Here is a 22,953-nt window from a genome sequence, read left to right on the forward strand (position 1 = left end):
TTACCAGCAGACTTGCAAAGCTCTAAATAATTGTGCGACGCTACCAAAACACACCAAGGGGATCAGCGCTCTGTCATCTCCATCCGCCGCGCAACATGATCGCATCTTCACATCGTCACACACACCTTGTGTCCACCATAAACACACTGGTAGGGAGGTGGTACTAGTATGCACACGAATCATATGCTCACAAGACTGCGTGTAAACACACTAGTATGAGCAGCTCGGAGGTGGTACTAGTACGCTAGCCCCATGTCAGCGCTGTGCTGAAGTAAGGCACTACTTTTTTGCATGGTTTTGTAATGTCTCAGGTAGCGCTAAAACACAAATTGCAAAAGAAAACAAGAGACCCGCGGGTCTAGCGCTCATCTGAGTATCGCAAGTTCACCTTTCACGCAGTCACTAATCTAAATTATTCACAGCTCTACTAAAATTTGACAAAGGCATTCTCAAGTAGAAGATGAAAATGTACAATAAGGGCCCAAATTTTTTTAAGATTCCTTAATTTGGGGGGATTGGGGCCCCCTGGGGCCCCCTGGGGCCCTCTGGGTGGGGCATGGTGCCCATTTTGATAAATTGAGATCCTGACCTGCCAAGTTTGACGAAAATCCATCATGAGGTTTTCAGGAAGAAGATGAAAATGTACAATTCAGGCCCCCATTTGGACCTTCCCAACCCCCTGCCCCCAAGAGGGGCACCCCTGGATCTGCTATGAACAAACTTGAAACTACAGTCATTAATGTACTCACTCATAGTATTATCTTAGCTCTATAACTTCTGATTCTAGAGAAGATTTTTAAAGATTCCTTCATTTTGGGGGGTTTGGGCCCCCCTGGGGGGCCCCTGGGTGGGGCATGGTGCCCATTTTAACAAATTGAGATCCTAACCCCCTAGGGATGCTACCTGCCAAGTTTGGTGAAAATTGGTCATGGGGTTCTCAAGAAGAAGATGAAAATGTACAATTTAGGCCCCATTAGGACCCCTCCCCACCCCCCTCCCCTGGGTCCCAAGGGGGGGGGGGGGGGGCACCCCTGATTCTGCCACGAACAAATTTGAAACTACAGTCATCAATGTACTAACTCATAGTATTAACTTAGCTCTATCACTTCTGGTTCTAGAGAAGAAGATTTTTACAGATTCCTTAATTTTGGGGGATTTGGGCCCCCCTGGGAGCCCCCTGGGTGGGGCATGGTGCCCATTTGAACAAATTGAGTTCCTAACCCCCTAGGGATGCTACCTGCCAAGTTTGATGAAAATCGGTCTTGGGGTTTTCAAGAAGAAGATGAAAATGTTAAAAGTTTACGCACGACGGACGACACACAACGGACGAAGGGCGATCGCAATAGCTCACTTGAGCCTTTGGCTCAGGTGAGCTAAAAAAGAAAATAGCTCATTTCCACGGATTTCTTCTATCAGCGGAAAAAAAATCCAAAATTAGGAAAAAAGCAGAAATCAGCGGATCTGCTGAAAATCTTCATGCCTGCAAATAGGTCTATGGTACATCTTGGCAATGCGTGATGACAGTTTCATATAATTCGCAACACATTGATAATGACATGTTGGTCACAAATGTGTTGAATGTTCACTTAACCCATATCGGGCCAATGCAGTAGTGTAAAGAAACACCATAGTGGCCCAGCACCGTTTGCACACACAAGGCGACAGGCAGACAACTCTCCACACAATTGCTTTTCATTAGCAAACAGTAATCAAAACATAGACAAGTTATATATCTTTTAAAAGAGGATAAAATTGCCTTTTAAATGATATATGACATGCTGCCATTCAATGCACAGTGCAGTCATAGCACTCAGCAGAAGTGAAGTACAGTCATCCAAAAGTTACGAAATCAATTTGTTTGTTTGCTTTCATTCATGGATTAAAAATAGCAAATGTTGTAATTTTACACATCCAGTACCGGAAATGAAAGTGTCAGCTCTCTGGACATATAAATATCATGACCATTGATACAATAATTGCAGATTTATGTTTATATTTTTGACGACGAAGCCATTGCGAGTGCACGGGAAATCGATAGTATAATGTGTGCAACCTATAGTTTCTTGAAGCGAAACTCATCACGATAGATACAGCTACAGCTTTTCAGGTTCGACTGAATTATACAATTATTGTACATATATGTGGATGTACATGTGGGACTATTATCACAGTCCAATCATCGCCCTGCAAGTGTCCAAACCTCCTCAAAAACTGCTGCAGAAAATCCAGAATCGAGCACTCCGTACAGCTGTACATAGTATCCACTGACGCTTCGTGGTTATTCGCGTTATTCCATGTAAACACACATTTTTTCTGATGATTTTTACGATTTTGTTGGCGTTCCAATGACAAAACCTTCTTGAATTATCGCAGACAGTGTAGCAAAGCATTCTGGGATATGTTGTCAAAGGTTAGAAGGTGAAAGCACTTTGGAATGACGTCGTTTATATGCCATCTCATTCACTACGGGATATTCCGTATGTGGCCCCTGCGGCATTTGAGCGAACTACGGAATATCCCGTAGTTGGCCCGATATGGGTTAACTTGAACTAGGTATCATTGGATGAATACCTATGTTGTTTAAGAGAGCAAGTATTTGGGGATTTGAGGATTTTTAATGGACTTTTGACTTTTTTACAAGTTTTGCAATGAGTAATTTCCAAGGTATGGAGAAAAAGTGTAATTTCAGTATTGAATAGTAAAATTTTAGCATTTTCATCTGGCCTTCTTCTTCTTCTTCTTCCGATTAAGTCTGCCTCCTTCAATAGACTGAAGATTCTTGCAGCCTTTGACCTTTGACCCCATGACCCTTAAATTCCCAAGAGAATCACTGTCAGGCAGAACATGCATAGATATATACCAAGTTTCATGATCACACCTTGAGCCACTTCCGAGATATGGAGGAATAAGTGAAATTTTGCATTTTCACTTGACCTTTGACATTTTGCAGAAACTTTCCCAGAGAATCTCTATTGGGTACCCATGTATACACTCAATTTCAAGAAAAATCCTGCAGGAATTGCATAGATGAAGGGAATAGTGAAATTTTGAAGAGTTGACCTTGACCTTTGACCCACTGACCTTTAACCCCATAAAACCAAAATTCCCTAGATAATCACTGCCTGTCAGTACATGTATATGTACTACGTTCCATGAAGACACCTAGAACCATTTCCAAGATATAGAGAAAAAAGTGAAATTTTAACATTTTCACATGACCTTTGACCTTCGACCTCATGGCAGGAAACTCTCTCTACTGAATCTTTGTTGGTTAGTATATGCAGGGCTTGACACTAATGGTGGCCCGGGGACACCAAAAATGCACGTCGGGTCACCAACATTTCAGAAACGAAGAATTTGGTGGCCTGATCGGGCCACCAGACAAGGTCGGATGTTTGCCTTTGGGCCACCAAAAATAAAAGTTAGTGTGGAGCCCTGGTATATGTATACACAAAGTTTAAAGAAAATACGTTCAGGTATTGCAAAGACATGGCAAAAATAGTGAAATTTTGAGCATTTGACCTTGAGCATGTGCACCCAAAACTTGATAGGCACAACTTTGCCCACTCGTACACATACATGCCAAGCTTTATTAGGATACCTCATACGGTTTTTTAGTTATGCTGTCAACAAAATTGATTACGGACAGACGGAAGGATGGACGGACAACCCAAAAGATAATGCCTCCGGCGACACTTGGTGGCGGAGGCATAAAAAAGAAAGAAAGATTTTGACAAACAAAATAATAATATGCTATTAGCGTATCATCTAATTCTGACTAATTCTGTAAGACGTGGTGAAGCAAAAAGGAGATTAAGAAAGGGAAGGAAAGAGGAAAACAAGGTAGAAGAAAAAAGGAATAAATCATGTTAATGAAATGGTTACCTTCCTGTCAGCAATGTAGAGAGCTTCAGCCAGCTTAGCAAAGTTCTCATTAATCTGGGGATTTTGAAGTCCTCTCCCGTCAGATGCCAAGCGCTTGTCCAGGGGAATGGTGTACCCCTTTTCGAATTAAGGAAAAGTAAAACAGAAACAATCAAAACATGTAATTGCTTCCTACTCCTATGCTTATATTCAAGATACAGTCTGAAATAGGAAAACTCTTTTTGTCAAACAAAATTTGAATGAAGAGAGTCACAGTTTCACACAGCGGTCATATTTGAAGCTAACAGCGAGTAAGCACACATTTGTATGCTAATCAAAGCACCCTTTCATTTATAGGTCGATATGCAAAGCCCCAAAGGTTGACTTTTTGTGACCATCATCAGGCAGTTACCCCAAATTCTCATATATTGTCTAGAAATATGATACAACTCATCATACAAACTCTTCAAGCATGAATGTTGCATATTTCATAGAAAATTGAGAAAATGTGGGAAAAATAAATAACTATCCAGGATAACTGTCTACCAACCAGCTTGGTCGTTTCATTTGCATTTTGGAATGTGATTCTTATGTCGACCAATCATATGTCTTGTTGCATTCACTGCTCAAGCACAATGTGGAAGCCTACAGTGGCCCTGTACTCTACAGGATGTGGACTGTCCTGAGGGGAAATTTTCGTTTTGTTACATACATCAAGACATACGGGAGAGTTCTCCCATATTTAAGTGGCTATTCAGGTAAAAGTTTTGATACGTTGAAAAAGTGTGCTGCATCATGAAAACAGATTAAAAATGTCCAGAAAGTGGCATCGTGGCACAAGGAGACAGACTGTGAACTAGATGTGTGCAGAATAAACGTGGCGTGGAACTGGACAATCACGACCACAGCACACCATCCATCACCACACGGTCGTGCTGAATATGAAGGTAGGTCATAGTGAACCAAACTTAATAGTACAGTTTGTCTGTAATTTTACAAATCTTTGATGTAACGCTTTAATGTATTCCATGATATCTTAAAAAATCATTTTAACTTACTCTCCTAAATTTAAGTTTTAATACAAGACTCAGTCAAGAGCTCTGTTCTCTTATGCTGTAAAACTCTGGTCCTGTCACTATCGTGTCTAGAATCAGACTTGGGTCAACAGAGCAGAGAGGACTAGAAACCTAATTGAAAACCTCCTTAACACTTAGCACATACGAGCCAGAAGTAATTTTTAAAAAATTTTTTTAATAATTACGGAAAGAAAATGGAATAGATGGGGCCTACCACCAAGTTTTACTGCTCTAACATCATGGGAATTGCAATTTAAGACCAGATAATTTGTTGCCAATGACCCATGTGATAGTGTGATAGAATTTTAAATTGATTTGCAGTCCACAGTAAATTCAGGTTTAATGTAGATCATCTACTGAATAGCTCATTTGATAATGCCAGGGAAGTTGAGGCTGCTTAGTAGAGGTGAACATAATGAAAATATGACTTTAACATCTTGACTGATTTATTAAATACCTACATTCCTATACATTGAATATCTTTCATGTCATACTGTAATCAAAGGGGGAGAGGGGCATTTGGTCAAATCTGAAGTAGTGAAAGGCCACATACACTTGGCTCTGTAGCAATATAGGTTGTACATTAATGTTTAACCCTAACTGCACTGGGGGGGGGGGGGGGCCCTGGGAGGCCCCCCCCTCCATACTTTTGGCGATTGTATCGCGACCGCTGGGAATTTCGGATTCTCGCTTCATGACTTTTTCCCCTGAAGTCTTGCGCACATTTTCATACCACATTTGTCCATATCGGACCTACCTAGGGGGTGTTATGGGCCAATAAGTATGCGCATGTCATTAAAACAGCTAATCGCTGCATATATTTGTATACAGTTACATACTGTCAATAGACCATGGCTTGCATTACTTTATAAATTTTGCTCAGGAATTGGTTTTCCACTTGGTTCATGCTTCTATATTGTTCTGAAATAAATTGGGCAAAGTTTAGAAACAATGATATACATAAGGAATATAAAACAATAGAAAACATGAGAAATAAAAGCAATACAAAAATAACAAAAAAGTTGTTTTTTTCTTGTTTTTTTTTTCTCCCTCTGAGGGGGAAATTGAGTTTTTATCCACATAAATGATTCAAATAACTCTTATCCTTCCACATGATTTAGTGGGCACTCTTAGAAAATAATAAAATACATGACAAATGTAAACAGTAAAAACAAAAGAAATAAAAACATTGGAAAAACAAAAGAATAACAGTGATAATTTCACTTTTTGAGACAAAAAACATGATTCTGTAAAGTTAATTTCAAAAATGTTTTATGAGTATGGCAAATAACTTGTTTGATTTTTCTCACATTTCTATACTTTTTGTATTCATTGATTTTTCTTATATTTTGCACGCAAAATCACAAATAAGCTAATTTTTATTTTAAAAATCATAAATTTACATAAATTTGCATAAATTATACTTCAAGTTTACAATATTAGGGACATTAGAATACAGTTGAAAAGTATGGTAGTGCCCATGGGTCCTGTAAAAGGATAATTTTACTTCCAGTTTCATTTTAGTACGTCATACATTTCAAAAGTATGCAAAAATTCATAAGTAGTAAATTTGCATATTAATAGTTTATGCAAATCTGCTGTACTTATAAAAATAGATAAGAACTGATTTATTTCACATTTGGGAAACATTATTCTTCATTATTACACAGTTTTCATGTAATTTTGTACTTGTTTAGGCTGAAATTATGAAAATATCCCCTATATGCATAAAATACGCATTATGAATAATTAATTAGCTAATTATGCAAAAAATTGCATAATTGATTACAATAAATTACACCATCAGATGCAGCATGCGAAGATCTATCAGCATGAGGATTTTCAAGTTCATCGGACATTGCGTTTTCAAGTTCATCGGACATTGCGTTTCCGAGATCCCCCCCCCCCCCCCCCAGTATTTTCATGGAGCCAAATAGCCCAGTACAGTAAGGGTTAAATGATAATCTTGTTCGTACTGTGGAAACCAGACATTTTTTCTCTTATTTTATTGGCCAGTTCTGATAAATTAGTTGCTTGTTTATGAGGTGCGAAATCATGGCACATCTGTATGAAGTCCTCAGTGGTACTCTGCTACTACATTAACACGCCACATACACTGACTGCGTACAGCTAGCCACCACACGACACTCGTACCACACATGTGCCAGTGGTGTCGATTGGCCAGCTCGCTGGATCGGTGCAGCGTAGAAAGTCCATTCATTGCACAAGCGCAAATCAGTTTTTCTTAGAATATAACATCATTATTCTCGTTTGCTGCTCCCACACAATTTGAGATTTCTGACAAAATACCTCATTCATTTTCATTTGTCTCTTCAAAAATAGGTCTTTGGCAAAGCGCACATGATTTCACCAATGTTCGCACATGTCTCATGGATTTGTATTTTAAGCTTCATGAATATTAAGTGGTGTGACCAGATATGTCTGGAAATGATGGGAGGACATTTTTCTGAGATAGTGAAACATGAAATGTTAAATAAGATCAAAAATACTCAATCATTTCACATGATTTTGCATATGTGGATAGATATCATCATTTTACATCAATACTGAAAGTTTGAGCAATTTTGGTCAGTATATATAGCAGCGATATGAGATGGTGAAATTTTGGTGAAAATGTGAACACCTGATTTGGAGTGCCTTGATGATGGTAGAAAATTCTAAATGTTTTGTGCGTTTGGGGGGAGTTAATCACAGTTGTCCGCTGCAACTGCAGATGGGGGTCACAAACACCAAAAACTAGAGCACTTTTTCACGTTTGCATGCCAGCCTTTTATCCCTTCACATGTCATTCTATATCCTCATTTATTTATGTTTTAATCTCCAGGGTTCATACACTTCCACATTTTCAAAATTCCCTGACTTTCCAGAGCAGAAAATGTAAATTTCCATGACCATTTTACATGATGTGCACATCTTATTCTAAAGTGTGTAAAAATACATCATCAAAATACTAGGAAGCAAAACACAAAACAAGTGTGTATACTCGGTTATACACACTTATGCTTTGTTCTGAAAGAAGCTCCTTGAAGGGGAATTTTCCCCTTGTGTTCAGTGAATTTGAAATTTTCATTGGGCAGTTCCACAACACGAACTACGTACAGTAAACCTCGTGTAAGTCAACATCGCATAAGTCGACAACTCGCTTAAGTCGACGAGATAAAAAAGTCCCGATTTTTGCCTTTGTTATTCCTTGAAAATTTCATCTTAGTTGACATTTATAAGTCGACAACTCGCGTAAGTCGACCTGATTTTTCAGTGCCAACTGAGCTGAAATACGTGTTAATTCCCTCATCAAAGTCGACATAATTTTTCGCTCAAAATCTTATCGCCATTCTGTGAAAAAGAATTGTTTTCCCGCTCCGATTCGCTGCATTTCTACTCGGTAATTCGCTAGTGCACGGCGCGATAGCATTCGCGCCATGCATCCATTGTCTTGTATTGCACAGTAGAAATGGCATACACTCATTTACACTGGAGTATTACATGTAGTACCCAAGGCAGTTCACTTTACCCCTTTTCTCCCTCTCGTTATTCTCAAAATGCACAAATTTTGTACACCTATATGTCCCAGTAGGTATTCATTATCCGAACATGAAATAGGTGTTTTAGTTGATCCAAATATTCTAACGTTAATTATTCCGAAGCGGTATTCGAAACCTGGGCCCTTTCTAAAAAATTTATTAAAATGCAGCTAATAATGCAACTCAAAAAATCAAAAGCAGGTGCATCAAATCACACGCAACTTTTACATTTAAACGCAAGTGCTTTGCTGAAAAGACTTGCGTTTGATAATCATATGAAACTAAATTGTACGAACCTGAAACTGAATTGCGTTTAAACGCAACTCTAAAAATCAAACGCAAGTCCATCAAATCACACGCAACGATGCATTTAAATGCAAGAGCGTTGCAGAGAAGACTTGCGGATTTTGTACGAAACTATAAAAAACTGCGTTTAAACGCATCTCTAAACATATACGGAAGTGTGCTATTGTTGAAAAGACTTGCATTATTTTTTATTTCTTAAGCAAAATTAAGAATAAACGCAACTCTGAAAATCAAATGTAAGTCCCTCAAATCACACGGAACGTTGAAAAGACTTGCGTTTGATAATCATACGCAACTAGAAAATTGCAGGAAATTTAAACTCAATTGCGTTTAAACGCAACTCTGAAAATCAAATGCAAGTCCATCAAATCACACGGAACACTGAAAAGACTTGTGTTTGATAATCATACGAAACTAGAAAATTGTAGGGAACTTTTTTTGAACTCAATTGCGTTTAAACAACTCTAAAAATCAAATGCAAGTCCATCAAATCACACGTAACGCTGTATTTAATCGCAAGAGCGTTGCAGAGAAGACTTGCGTTTTTTGTCCGAAACTAGAAACTGCATTTAAATACATAAAAATTTACGGAAGTGCGTTATTGTTGAAAAGACTCGCATTATTTTTTATTTCGTAACAGAACTTTCGCCGTGACCGAACTTAGTCTGCACTTGCAGGGGAAAGATATCGCAACATTTACACATATCAAACTACTGAAACGCATGCTGCTTCACGAAATGTCAATGAGAAAATGATAACAAATTATTGTTAAAGTTCGCTATGCCGAAGGTTTAAATCTCAGTCCAGAGTTAAATTAGTCCGACAATGGAAAGAGGTTTGTTTTTACGAAGGTTAGTAGTCCGAAAGATGTCGTTTTCGGATGAACAAACTTTTCTTCTTCTTTTTATTTCAGACGGGCCCGCGCCGTACAGAGCGGTAATTAATGTTGCGAATCGGAGCACGAGAACAATTCATTTTCAGAGTATGGCAATAGAAATTTAAGCAAAACAAATATGGCGACTTAGGGAAGGAAAATCACACATACTCAGTCGGCACTGAACAGAATCATACGAAATCATACAGAATCATCTCGACAGAATCATACGAAATCACACGCATATCTTCGCAGCGACGCACTTGAATTTAAATCGCAAAGTCTAATGCAATTTTGGGAATTTGCATTTGATATTTCAAATCAAGTTTAAAACGTAAAGTGTCTAGAAACGGGCCTAGGTTTCCGATCCCGCTCTCTCAAAATCTCTCTAGAGATTTGGGAAATGTGCGTTGTCGTTCCTAACCCGCGCAATATTTATGCATAAACTAAAACATTATTGTTGCTGATGTCAGTTGGCATGTTTTGGTGGCAAAAGGAGTAAGATTTGGGTAGCAATCCGCATCATGATCCAAATCTTACTCTGTACAGGGGAAATTAGTTTTCATTTATAAGTCGACATTCGCGTATAAAGTCGACATATTTTGCTCAGTCCCGATAATGTCGACTTACGCGAGGTTGACTGTACATGTACCTACAAAAAGGCAGACTTGCGGAAAACAACCATGAGATAGGCCGGTCGCACTGCAGCAAAGTAGCGCTAGCTAGCTAGAGCTCGCATACGCAGCCTAAATGCGGACTTGCGATAATTGCGCCTTTGGAAATAAGCAACCACGAGGTTGCGATATCGTCCGTCGAGTAAGCTAAGCAGACACAATTTTTTGAGAGGTTCTGAAGAACACATGAGTGGCACATGATGCAAAATTATTTACACTGAAATGATTGTGTTGTCAATATTCTGTGGTAAAATGCTTTAATTTAAATTTTATATCAAAATCAAAGTACTATCTCGATCCAAAAGTAATCATACATTCGTGTTTATATTAGATGACTAACGCTTCGATCATGCACGCAATTAATGCCAATCACATCACCAGCAGCGCTCATGTCACACATACATGCATGTGTACACAAAGGCACCTTACACTACTGAATACACACAAGTACACATGCACATGCACATGAAGGACGCAATAGACACAGTATCTGCGTGGAGTTTATTACGAAAACGGTCTTAATATGAGAAACCACAAATTTGACAAACTATTTTTCCTTTGTTGATAAAAGAAATCAAATACCATTTTAACAAATATCTTGAAAAATGATTTTCCCTGACTTTCCTGAAGAAATAGATGGATTCCCTGACTTTTTTGCTTCTGGAAAAAGTATTCTTAAATTCCCTGACTTTCCAGAAATTCCCTGACGCGTACGAGCCCTGAATGCACCCTTTCTCCTTTCACATATCCATCAAGCAATCTATTCATGAAGATCTACATACTGTATACACCAAATATTTTGCGAGGTTTTTTTTTTTTTTTGCGAATTTTGCGAGTCAGCTGCTTTTCGAGAAATTAAAGACACGCGAAAATATTGACTCTAATGCCGATATGAATGTGACGTACGCGTATACATTTCTCCATACAGTACAGGACTCCACGATCGCGAATTTAACCACTCGCGAAATTGTCAGGAAGTCCCAATTCGCGAAAATTTAGACTCGCGAAATATATGGCGTATACAGTATATGATGAGCAAAGTTATACGATTCAACACATTACAAAATAACATTTCCCTCATGACACATTGTTACCTTTTGATTCTTCCAGTTGGAAATGCAGGGTGGAATTTTCCATTCTTGTTGTTCTTTCACCGTGACCTATGTAAAACAAAAGACACAAAACAAGGGAAAAAATGGTAAAGGATCTCCTGTTATGCAATCAACTCAATGAAACATCACAAGCGCATTTTACTGTGACCCTCCAGTCATGTTGCCCTAATGCTACAAAAATTAGTAATGGTCTAGCAGCATTTGACATTACCTGTTTTGCAATGTAATGTACACATTGGTTGGAGTTACAATGTAAATAGCTATTCAATGGACAGCACACACATAAATACATTGTATGTCATTTCAATGTAAATGTGGGTCATGTAATATGCATGCTTTCCAAACTGCTTGCAGCTCATAGAGTTTTCCAAGTTTTGGTAAATTAGAAATCAAATGAACTGTTCCATTGATAATATCTGATTGCTCATTATTAGTACACAGCAGTGTCAGCCTGCAGGGCAACCATTAATTTACAACTCAGTAAGGCACTAACCTTCCTTGTTGGTGAATGCATCACTGGGGCAGGAGGAGATGGTGGGCCTCGTGGAATCTTCTTATTTGTCCTATGGAGAAGAGCACATCACAAGAACTCAACCTGTCAGCATCAATCAACTTCGCATCATCAAACATATAATATCAACACCCTCAATTTAGGACATGGAGTACACAATGCTATAACCAGACTTTCATGAAATCCATCATGGTCACTGTGAATCACAAACAGTCTGGATTCACAATGGACACCATTCTCATCTATGAATGTGACCGACAGATCTTCTGTCATATCATATGATACATTATTAATATCATATCAGCTTTGTAACAAGAGAAAGATCTATGAGATCCATCAATACCCTGAAAATTCTCTTTTGTGGCATGGAAAGGCATTGTTTAATAATGTTTTCTGAAAATATGAGAGTGTGAAGCTCTTTACAAGTAGAAATAATATTACAATGTGCACTCAAAAGTGTACGTCTTAATTTTAGATTAAATGACAGGCACTACGGATAGGCGTCAGACAATGAGATTGGATATTTTCATGTGGATTGCTCTTTCTGTTTGCTCAAGCTTTCTACACAATCTGTAGAATACATGCGTAGTACAGTGCTCACCTGTTAATCAGGAACTGCATTAGCAAGAAACCCACTTAAAGGGGAAATCCAGTCCAAATATAAGTTAGTCTGATAAGTTCAATGGTAAAATTTTGATCGAAATTGGGTGAAAATTAAGGAAGTTATGACATTTTGAAGTTTTGCTAATTTTTCAGGAAACAGTTCTTGAACAGTCAATATGAATATATGCAAATGGGAAAGTGAGCATGTCATCCCCTCACAACCTGCCATATAGTTCAAACATAAAATTCCGAAATTTCCAGTTTTTCTTTCAAACGCAGTAAATACACCCGAGACTTACATCCTGGTGTATCTAAGTGATCACTATTCTGAAGTTATTCAACCACGAATAACATGATGTTTCAGACTTCGATGACAGAAACATTGAGTTTTTGTCATTTTTGTACACAATCAATGGAAAATTGTGAGGTTATGACATGGTTAGCTCACTCATTTGCATATAATATTCATATGCACCGTACAAGAACCGTTTTGCAGAAATTAGCAAAACTTCAAATTGTCATAACTTCCTTATTTTGCATCCGATTTCAGTCAAATTTTTACTGTTGAACTCGTCAGATTTTACTCTTTTTTTTAAAAATCAGACCAACTTATATTTGGACTGGATTTCCCCTTTAAGTGCAACAAAACTTGATGTAAAGATATTTTTTATATGTCATTTCCACTGCTTAATGGAAACCATGACCCACTTTAAAGCCAAAACATAGTTCTGGTACACCTGCAAAAGTTGTCAAATTTCGCTCCCAAATGTGAACGTTTGCCTAGGAAATGTGCGGAATAACGCTGTAATAACAAGATATTCGATGGGTAACAACGAAAATGCGAAATATTAACCAAAAAGGTTCAGTCTCAGAACTTACCCGAACGGGGTCAGGCTAAACTCGGACTCGGGGATAACTCGGCCTCGCTTTGACGGCGGGCTGAGTTGTATTGGTTGTCCCTTTGGATTGTACAGTGTTGTACTATGGGAGCGGCCTGTATAAACTAGCGCTTCGCGTTCTGGCTACTCGCAGTAATGGTCCGAGTTGTTACAACGCGCGCATCAAAAACCTCTTTGGCGCGCATGCAAAATTAGTGTGCGCCTATCAAGCACCTCTAAAAACAATCAAAGATGCTTGATAAACAACAACAAAAACTTCAAAGATAGCGCGTCTCAGCAACTGAGGTGATGTGCATATAGGCTTGAGGACTGCGCGCTGTCCATTTGTTTTGTACAGGATTAGCACGCACTTTCCTCTCTGTTCAGTTAGGCCTCATTTGGTATTATACAGTAGAATATGGCGATCACAAACTGCGTGTAAATTGTCTGAAATAGGGTCAAGTTTTCCCTGAGACCGAGTTAGTCTGGATCCTTCTGGAATAAAAGTCGGTTTTCCGACTTTAATTATTTTTCTCAAAATACTCCAAAATGACTCATCATCCCGGCAAATCGCGTCAGCCAGGTAAGTTTCTTTGTGGACTCTTTCGATACATTGCAAGCAAATATGAAATGGTGCCAGACAGGTTCTCAAACCCTTACAAAAACTATGTTTTCACTTTAACCCTAAAAGGGCCGGGGGGGGGGGGGGGGGGCGGAATCCGCCCCCCCCCCTCGACGTTTCGCGCTATAATTCTGTAACGCGAGAAGGCCTTATCGCGAGGCTTCTTGACTTTCTTCGTTCAAGTCTCGCGCAACTTTTGAGACCAAATTTGCAACGTCCGCGCATACTTTTGCGAAGCCACGCCCATTTTTGTAACGGAATGTCGCTCCAAAACGGGCACAATTTTGTGATTTTGTGTACATTTCCTATGGAAAACAGTGCTCTGTCATGAAAGGCATAAAAACCTGATTATTTTTACAATTAATCACTTTCATTGATTAATTTTGTGCTAATTATGGTAGAAAAGTGGTCAGTGACAATTTCCAATGAAAAAACAAAGAAAAAACAAAAGTTGAAAAACAAAGAAATAAATAAGAAATTCTGAAAACAATAAAATACATAAGACTTGAAATGAGTTTTGGAAGTTTTTGTGATGTACAATTGTTGAATATGCTAGAACAGATTTACAGATCAAAAATTAGAAAAAATCTTATACACAATCTTGTAGATTATGACGCGGGTCTCACGCATGCAAAATTTCATCGCGATCGCACCACCGATGGCCGAGATCTCAGGGGGGGGGGCGGAATCTGCCCCCCCCCCCCCCCCCCCCCCCCCGGTCTGAGCATAGCCAAAAAAGCCCAGCCCCTTTAGGGTTAAGGGGACAAAGTCCAGCTGAAACACTTTTGTTGTCCATCATTAATGAGTAAATCCTTAGAAATAATCGCGAGGATTTAATTTCCTTACCAGAAGGGTTACTTTCTAACGAATTCCAGATATATTGCACAGTCAAAACATTTGTCTTTATGCAGTAGGACGTACATGTAGTGCAGGTGGATATATCAAGTGTCGTCAGCTTCTACTCATGCACTCACCACCCCTTCAGTGTATTACTGAGTCTCCTTCCATACGTGCTGCCCCTTCTGTTTGTGCATAGTATGTGTGTAGTGTGTGCGTGTGACAGACAGCGTAAGGAGGCATGTATCAATATGAGAAAAAAGTGTCCATCGCAATCAGTGTTGTCATAACTTGCATGTTGTTAACGAGTAAAAGTAGCTGTGCTGCCTCTTTCTCTCCATTGATAGATCATAGGCATCGTGACTTGATATATACTGTGAACTTAAAAAGGGTTACTTGGTGGATCAAATGAACAAAGGTTTGTCTTGCCAAATATTATGAGACTGTACTGTCATTTTTTTATTACTCTTTTGTCTGCGTGTCGTAGCGCGTGTGTACTTGTTGTTGTGGTTATCAGCAGGTTTAAGAACTGTGCATGGTTTAGTGTACAGCATCCTCACCAAACAAGGCAAGTGCCACAATGTGTCTCGCCCATTCGCGTACAAGAAATTGTACACGAATGGGATATAACAGATAAAAAAAAGAGATGTACAGATAAAAAGAGATATAAAAGGGTAAACATTTATAGCAAAAAAGAAACGTACCATAAAAACTTAACATTGGGCCCTTAAAGTACGTTGACCCCTGCCTGTGACCTTTGACCTTGTGGTGACCATCCACTCCCCACGGGGCATCTACCATCCAAGTTTGGTCACAAACGGACCTATGGATCAACAGTTATGACCCATAATAGAAACGTGCCATAAAAACTTAACTTTGGGCTCTAAAAGTTTGTTGACCCATGCTTGTGACTATTGACCTTGTGGTGACCATCCACTCCCCAAGGGACATCTACCATCTAAGTTTAGTCACAAATGGAGTTATGGATCAAAAGTTATGACCCATAATAGTAACACGCCATAAAAACTTAACATTGAGCGCTAAGTTCGTTGAACCCTGCTTGTGACCTTTGACCTTGTGGTGATCATCCACTCCCCAAGGGACATCTACCATCCAAGTTTGGTCACAAATGGAGTTATGGATCAAAAGTTATGACCCATAACAGAAACGCGCCATAAAAACTTAACATTGGGCCCTAAAGGTCATTGACCCCTGCATGTGAGCTTTGACCTTGAGGTGACCTTCACATATGGTAAAATGTGAAACTTTGTATGACCCCTCTTCCCTCGAAGTTTGATTGCAATTGATGCCCAGAGTAAAAAGTTATTGAAGTTTTTGTAGTGTTACGGACAGACGATGGACGGACAGACGCCGCAGGCGATCCCTTTACCCTCACCTCCGGTGGGCTTGACAAATATGAATGCCTGGCAGTAAAGTGTTGTCTGGTAGCTTGAAATATTTACGCATGACAGCTCAAAAAAAAACAAAAACAAAAAACGCGTAGTCTGGTCGTTGAGGGAAGAAACGATGCTCAGCACCGACATGCACATGCATGAGAAGCATGCAATAAGACCAGGTGTCCACTAGGGCGTGGACAAGACGTGAAAAGCAAATTTAGTATTCCCCTTTTATTCAGCAACCTTCCGCTCATTCTTGAAAGAGTCCGTTCACTGTCCTAAACATGTCCAGGCGTTTCCACACCTTCGGGAGAGAGAAGAAAGTTCCATGTCCAAATTTGATCGAGACCAAAATTTGGACACGGAAATGAAATTCCTCACACCTTCGGCAACTTGTCATGAGGATATCGTCAGGACACCCTGCCTTTCAGCAACCCAAACGCTCCTGAAAGAATCCTGTGGTGCTCCCAACTTTGTGAATGAAAGCGGCAGGCACTCTGAAATCAGCCCAGTGTCAATGCGGATCGAAAAATGCAAGTGCGCGGACATGTGTAGTCAAGACATGAAAGGGTCAACAGATTTTTAAGAGCAAAAGGATTTTTAGGGCGAAAAATCAATCCAGCATTATGCCTATGAAACATAAAAACACAGTTTGAGAAACAAAGACGGGGAAGGGGCGAGGTCCCCATCCTCGCCCCGCAGCCAAACCTCTCTTCCTCCGATGAGAAACAGACCTTTAAATGACTGCCCAGCTCAATATTTTATGTTTCCATGTCAAAGTACTAAGTTCTAAGCTTGAAAAATGATTCAACTTATTAGAATTGGACCATTCTAACACATTCAAAGGGGACCAGGACTAGTGCTATCTGAGCATCTCTCAAAGTACACCTAAATAATATCTTCCTTTCCTTTAATATGCCTTGTCCGCCTTGGACTACTTAAAACATAACAATGTCGGAATTTCTGAGCTTGGGTATTTGTTTCATGTTCATTGTGTCACTGCCAGCAACCAGGGACAGCCTGGTGGTAGTGTTGCTGTCCGGAAAGCAGTAGATGAAAGGTTCGAGTCCCACTGGTTCCTTTTTTCTGACGTGTTTGTTAATTTACAGATCAGCAGTTGCAATCTTAACAAATTTAATTCGTAGAGGGAGACAAATTGAAGAAACTTACACCTGAACCTTCACCCCTATAAATAATATCTTTCTTTCAAGAACGTACATGTTGACTCTTCAGGTCACAAGCAATGAAAGAAGATGAACTAATGGGGGACACTCGAACACTGGGGGTGTGCCACGAGTGTGTACAGTGAGTGGCTGTTTTTGTTTTAGTTTCTCTGTGTTTATACTGTATGCTCTCGGGTTTCTCGGCGTAGCCAATGACAATAGCATACAGTGTACTTTGAGAGACAGACAGCCAGTTGTATTGAATGTAGATAGGATATGATTTGACCATATAGCTACTGTGTACAAACTGTAACAGCGTTCACAAGTACTGTGCAACAAAGCCCCACACACCACTCTGCATATCTACTACTGAGTATGCTATGGTCATGAATGCCATGCAGTGGGGCTGAATCTACAAGAACTACCTACGTACTGATCTACGGTAGGGGTCTATCAATCTCCTGTAGTACTGTACAGTTGGTAGGCCCGCAGTGTGGTGGGGCTCATTTCATGAGTATGCCTTCAAAAAATATGTATAGGGTCTTGCGCACTTAAGTTCAGTGCTCTAACTAAAACTTATAAAAGTGAAAGTGGATCAAATCTAATCATAAACTTGTCTACTCAAACTCGAAACATCTACTTTAATCCCAAGAAGAGTAAGATGGCTTTCAATTACAACGTTCAAGTTAGTTCATGCAATTCCCACGTTGTCGTTGACATAACACATCAATCATATGACTCGTCGAACTGGTTGAACTTCCATTATATATTACACAATACAAGTAGACCTAGCCCATTAAAAAGGGATGAAAACAACAAGGCAAAATTGTCCATGAAATTCAATTACAGTAGTATGGGTACAGTACTAGCTTGAGCTTGAAGAGATAGTACACTGCTTAACATGGTACGTTTCACAGCACGCGGTTGTATGGTTCATTACTACACAAACTTGAAGCTGGACCAATGAACTCTTAACTACTGGAAGGGGCACTGTGTGCAGTGAAGAGAAGCCGGCATTTGCCATTTTGAGTCTCCCAAGACACGACGGTTCTTTTGCGTAGTGAAGACCACGCACGCACGCACCTCACTGTGTGCGCTTCTTTGGGGTTGGGGAGAATCACTGAAGAAATGTGTGGGTAACGGCGAGTCAAAATGGCCGTTGGAGCACTCTGGTGGCTTCAACACTTGCGTCGAGCTCAACAGCCCTTCATTGTGTACGTGTGCACAGCGTCCCTTCCAGTAGTTACAGTTCAGGGAGCTGGACACACACCTAAGTTCAGTGTGCACATGACTTTTTTGTATGTATGTGAAAACACCACCACAACAAAGTGCATTTCGCATTAGTGTTATGGTAGCCGCTCACTCGAGCCATTAAATATTGTGGTAATGTGTTAGTAGCATAATACAGCCATTTCAATGATGTCAACACTACGCTGATTTACCCCAAAATAAGAATTTTGATTTTAAAACATCAGAATTCGGAATCGGAGCTAAAAAATTTGAAAGATTCAGCCAAAATTGGAATGGTTGGCAGGTATGTGTGTGGTTTGCATGGGCCAATACCAGCCACTGCTTAAACAGGAGCACCGCTTGAACGGCAGAAAAGCTTGTCTCCCGACTCCTCCTGATTAAGCGGTGAACACTGTACGTGTGACAGTTACAAATGAGCGGACGCACACAAGGAAAACATACCGAGCTATTTGGGAATGAACTCCTTATTCTCCAGGTATAACATCTATTAGTTTACATTGTGGAGGAAATTGACAAACAATGAGGAGCATAACTGAGGTATCTCTCAGATGCTCTTCCATGTCACAAAGTAAATTTTCACAGTATTGATACACTTTAAAAGAAATGTCCTGGATCAAACAAAGATGTGCAATTTGACAGTCATATTTCTCCCCCTCCCATTTTCCCCCCTTTCTTTTGCAGTTCCTGATTCATCCAGCTGCACAGATCAAGAAACATGATTTCTCGATGTAAATGATGAAAAGAGGCAGGCTAGTACATTGCAGGGCAAGGAGCTTATATAGCAAAGACACTTATCCAGGATCTATCCTGTGATCAATGTTTAATCCACAAATCCACTATGTGATTGTTAGGTGAACAGGATGGGATAACTAATGAATGATTATCTTATTTCAGTACACAGTGGCTCACTTGAATCTTGGTGGTTCTATGGGATCCTTCTGTGCCTCAACCATCCTGATCACTCTTTGTTTAGCTCCAGAGTTGAAAGCAATGCCCTGTTGTGATGGTGTGTATCTGTAAAGGAAAAATAGATAATGCCATGAAGTCAATATGATTGCTTCTTTATAATGATAATAACAAAGCAGATAATTTGTTCAAGAACTCCATGAATTTGTTATATGACCCAGGCATGGTAACCTACAGTGCATGTCAAAAGTTAAAGGCATTTTTTACCATTAGCAGTACTTCAAAATAGTTTTAAAATGCGAGTTAGGGATAGAAACAACCAGTATAAAAAAGTTAATCAATACAATCACTGTTAAGTATTGTTGAATATACACAATGTGAACAATAGTTATAATTAACATTGTTTTTAGACTAAACTGCCAACAGTTTATGGCTAAGTGACAAAAATGGTGATATCTCCTTTAAGCTATATATTTCAAGCTTTATTTCAAAATTTTGATATGGTAGGATGTTTTGTAATACAACTGACCTACACACACATTAAATGTGATTGATAACTCGAACATTTTTTAAATCACTGCTCTCACTGGTAAACGGTACCTCTAACATAATATCACAGACAAGTACTGCACACAAAAACATTGGTTTTGACAAATGAAATTCAGCACACAACAGAAATGGAGAAAATATGCAAATCAAACAAAAGTGACATTTATGCAAACTACTGACAATCATTTCCAAGATGTATTTGACAAAAATCCCTACTGAGACAAAGGTTTGTACCATGCCACATGCTGCGTGGTCTTTCAGCATGTTTCAGCACGCTGGGCCATCGCGATCAAAGTTGGAGCGATAGCGATAAAGCCTTTGGAGCAGACATGTGGATTTCAGCACAGGGTGAATGAGTAGTTGAACATATCATGATTGTATAACAAATCTTTTTCTGTGTCTCTGCAAATTTGAACTAGGTTATCTAAGCATATTATACATTCATAAAATAGCTTAGCCGTAGAAAGAACTTGCTTACATAAGAGTTATTTGACAACGTTGAAAAAAAACAAACAAACAAACAAACAAAACAACCATTGAATGGAATGTCCCCGAGCCATCTCGAGGAGCTTGAGAACGTTGTGGATGCTTCGATTTGCGTGTGGGTAAGATGTGATAACAAATGGGTTGAAATGACGAGGAAATATGAATAAAATACACACAAGCATAATATTTTTTCATGATTCATACATAGTTTATTATTTTCTTTCATAAATTTCACATAGCATAAACTACATAGTGTAATGCTGTATTGAGATAACTAAGTGCACATTCGCACGAGTATACACACATCAACCCTCCTGCCTAGTGGGAATGACACAGACAGTGTGGATCGTGCCGTAGTGAAGATCGTGGCAAAGTTCACGGCCAACTTAACAGATCTATAGGAACGAGATTAGTGATTAACAAAGAGGCTTGTACGCAGATGGGTTAAGTTATGTACCTATGGTGTGAGTTTGGTGGTCATAGCTCAAATCTGTGGAAAGTTATTGAGAGTACACAATACCATGAGTACTGTGGCAAAATTGGTACAGAGACACCTCTCTCAAGAAATGGACCAGCCCAGGGTATGCAGTGTGTGTGCACACAGAAGCGTGTACTGGGTATGAACTACTGTATATGCTATAATTTTCGCATACATAAATTTTTCGCGAATTGCCGCTGTCACACATTTTCGCGAGTGGTTAAATTCGCGATTGGGGGACCAGAGAAAATATGAAGTGGCAAAGAAAGTGTGAATTTTCAACTTACTAGCAAATAAGAATGATACTAGTTATACATTGCATGAAAAAAACTTACCAAACTCTGCGAACTAGTTAGTTAGAATTCAACATTTTTGAAGTGGTTAAGTCCATCGCACTAGATTTCTGACGAGTGGTACGAGGGGTTGCGATAATGGATTGGCTCTGGATTGACGTGGACTAGCCCGACCACCCCAGACGCTATTAATACGCTGTGCTGTGCGAATGCTACTTACAGCGACTGGGCTGTGTATACTAGTTAGTAGTTAGACGTGGACGTGCTATATGTACGTAAACAAGCTTAGCCAGTATGGTCTGTTCAGTAAGCCGTGACATGTTATAGACACTACTAGTACTGAAATGTTCGTATCATCAAGGCAAGGGATTCATTTTGGAAGGTAATATTTTCGCATGTTGTTAATTTCGCAAATAGCTCCCGACTCGCAAAATTCGCGAAAATAAAACCCACGCGAAATATATAGCGTATACAGTATGTCAAGGGGCATACAAAGTATAATAGGGTCCAGGTGCAAGAGGTACTGGGTATAAATGGATACTGCTCTTGGATTCAAAGGGGGAGATGTAGTGGGAAGGGCACTGCTCTTGGATTCAGAGGGGGAGCTGTAGTGGGAAGGGCACTGCTCTTGGATTCAGAGGGGGAGCTGTAGTGGGAAGGGCACTGCTCTTGGATTCAGAGGGGGAGCTGTAGTGGGAAGGGCACTGCCCTGGGGTTGTAGATACAGCTGCTTGGGGATATGTTGTCAGAGCCTTCTGGTGTCTAACCCCGCGTTCACATTGGTCCCCGCGATGCGGGGACAAGTCCCACGCTGCGGGACTTTCTCCTCCAAAACCATAATGTGAACGCTCGCTGGGACTTGTCCCCTTGTCCCCGCGAAGCAAGTCGGGTACAGGGACAAGATTTGGAGGGGAGAGTGACCTTGGGGCGCAATTGATAGCGTCCAGCTGTGGTCATCAAATATGCGCATGCGCTATGCCTGGATTCAAGTGGCAGAGCTCGCTCCAAGCCCCAAAATGTGTGAACGGTCAGTCGTAAAAAAGATAAGATCTCTTGTGGCTGTCCCCGCATCGCGGGTACCAATGTGAACGCGGGGTTGGTTTGCTTATTGCACAACATTGCTTGTATGATTTCTTATCATACTGCCTTCTTGGAGGACCACTTAACTGACTCTGCTTTATAACAATAATAATATCAACAAAAAACACAGTTAATGGTATGTTATATCCCTTGACTTGGTCATTAATATTAACTTTGTAGTTCTAAGCACTGTTGATGACTGTCTTGACGAGTAATGAGCAGAGTGGACAGTGAAATCATGACAGAGCACTGTTTTCCATAAGAAATTTGTACATAAAATAAAAAAATTGTGCCAGTTTTGGGGTGAAATGCCGTCATAAAAATGGGCGTGGCTTCAAATGGTATGTGTGGATGTTGCAAATTTGGTCTCAAAATTTGAGCAAGACATGAAAGAAAAAAGTAAAGAAGCCTTGCAGTGAGGTCTTCTTGCATTGCAGAAATATTGCATGAA

The 22,953-nt window shown here is 39.7% G+C and overlaps 1 protein-coding gene across 1 annotated transcript in view; it reads right to left on the reverse strand.

The window, feature by feature from the left end:
- The window catches only part of LOC140235680 (SNW domain-containing protein 1-like), a 126,767-nt gene that overhangs the window by 48,118 nt on the left and 55,696 nt on the right, over positions 1–22,953 (reverse strand). The window contains exons 7-10 of the mRNA XM_072315704.1: positions 19,620–19,724; positions 11,942–12,011; positions 11,431–11,496; positions 3,886–4,002 (exon numbers count right to left, since the gene is read on the reverse strand). Of these exons, the coding sequence (XP_072171805.1) occupies positions 3,886–4,002; positions 11,431–11,496; positions 11,942–12,011; positions 19,620–19,724 (358 nt within the window). The remainder of the gene's footprint in view (positions 1–3,885; positions 4,003–11,430; positions 11,497–11,941; positions 12,012–19,619; positions 19,725–22,953) is intronic.

This window comes from Diadema setosum, chromosome 1, assembly GCF_964275005.1.
Source record: "Diadema setosum chromosome 1, eeDiaSeto1, whole genome shotgun sequence".
Classification (NCBI taxonomy): domain Eukaryota; kingdom Metazoa; phylum Echinodermata; class Echinoidea; order Diadematoida; family Diadematidae; genus Diadema; species Diadema setosum.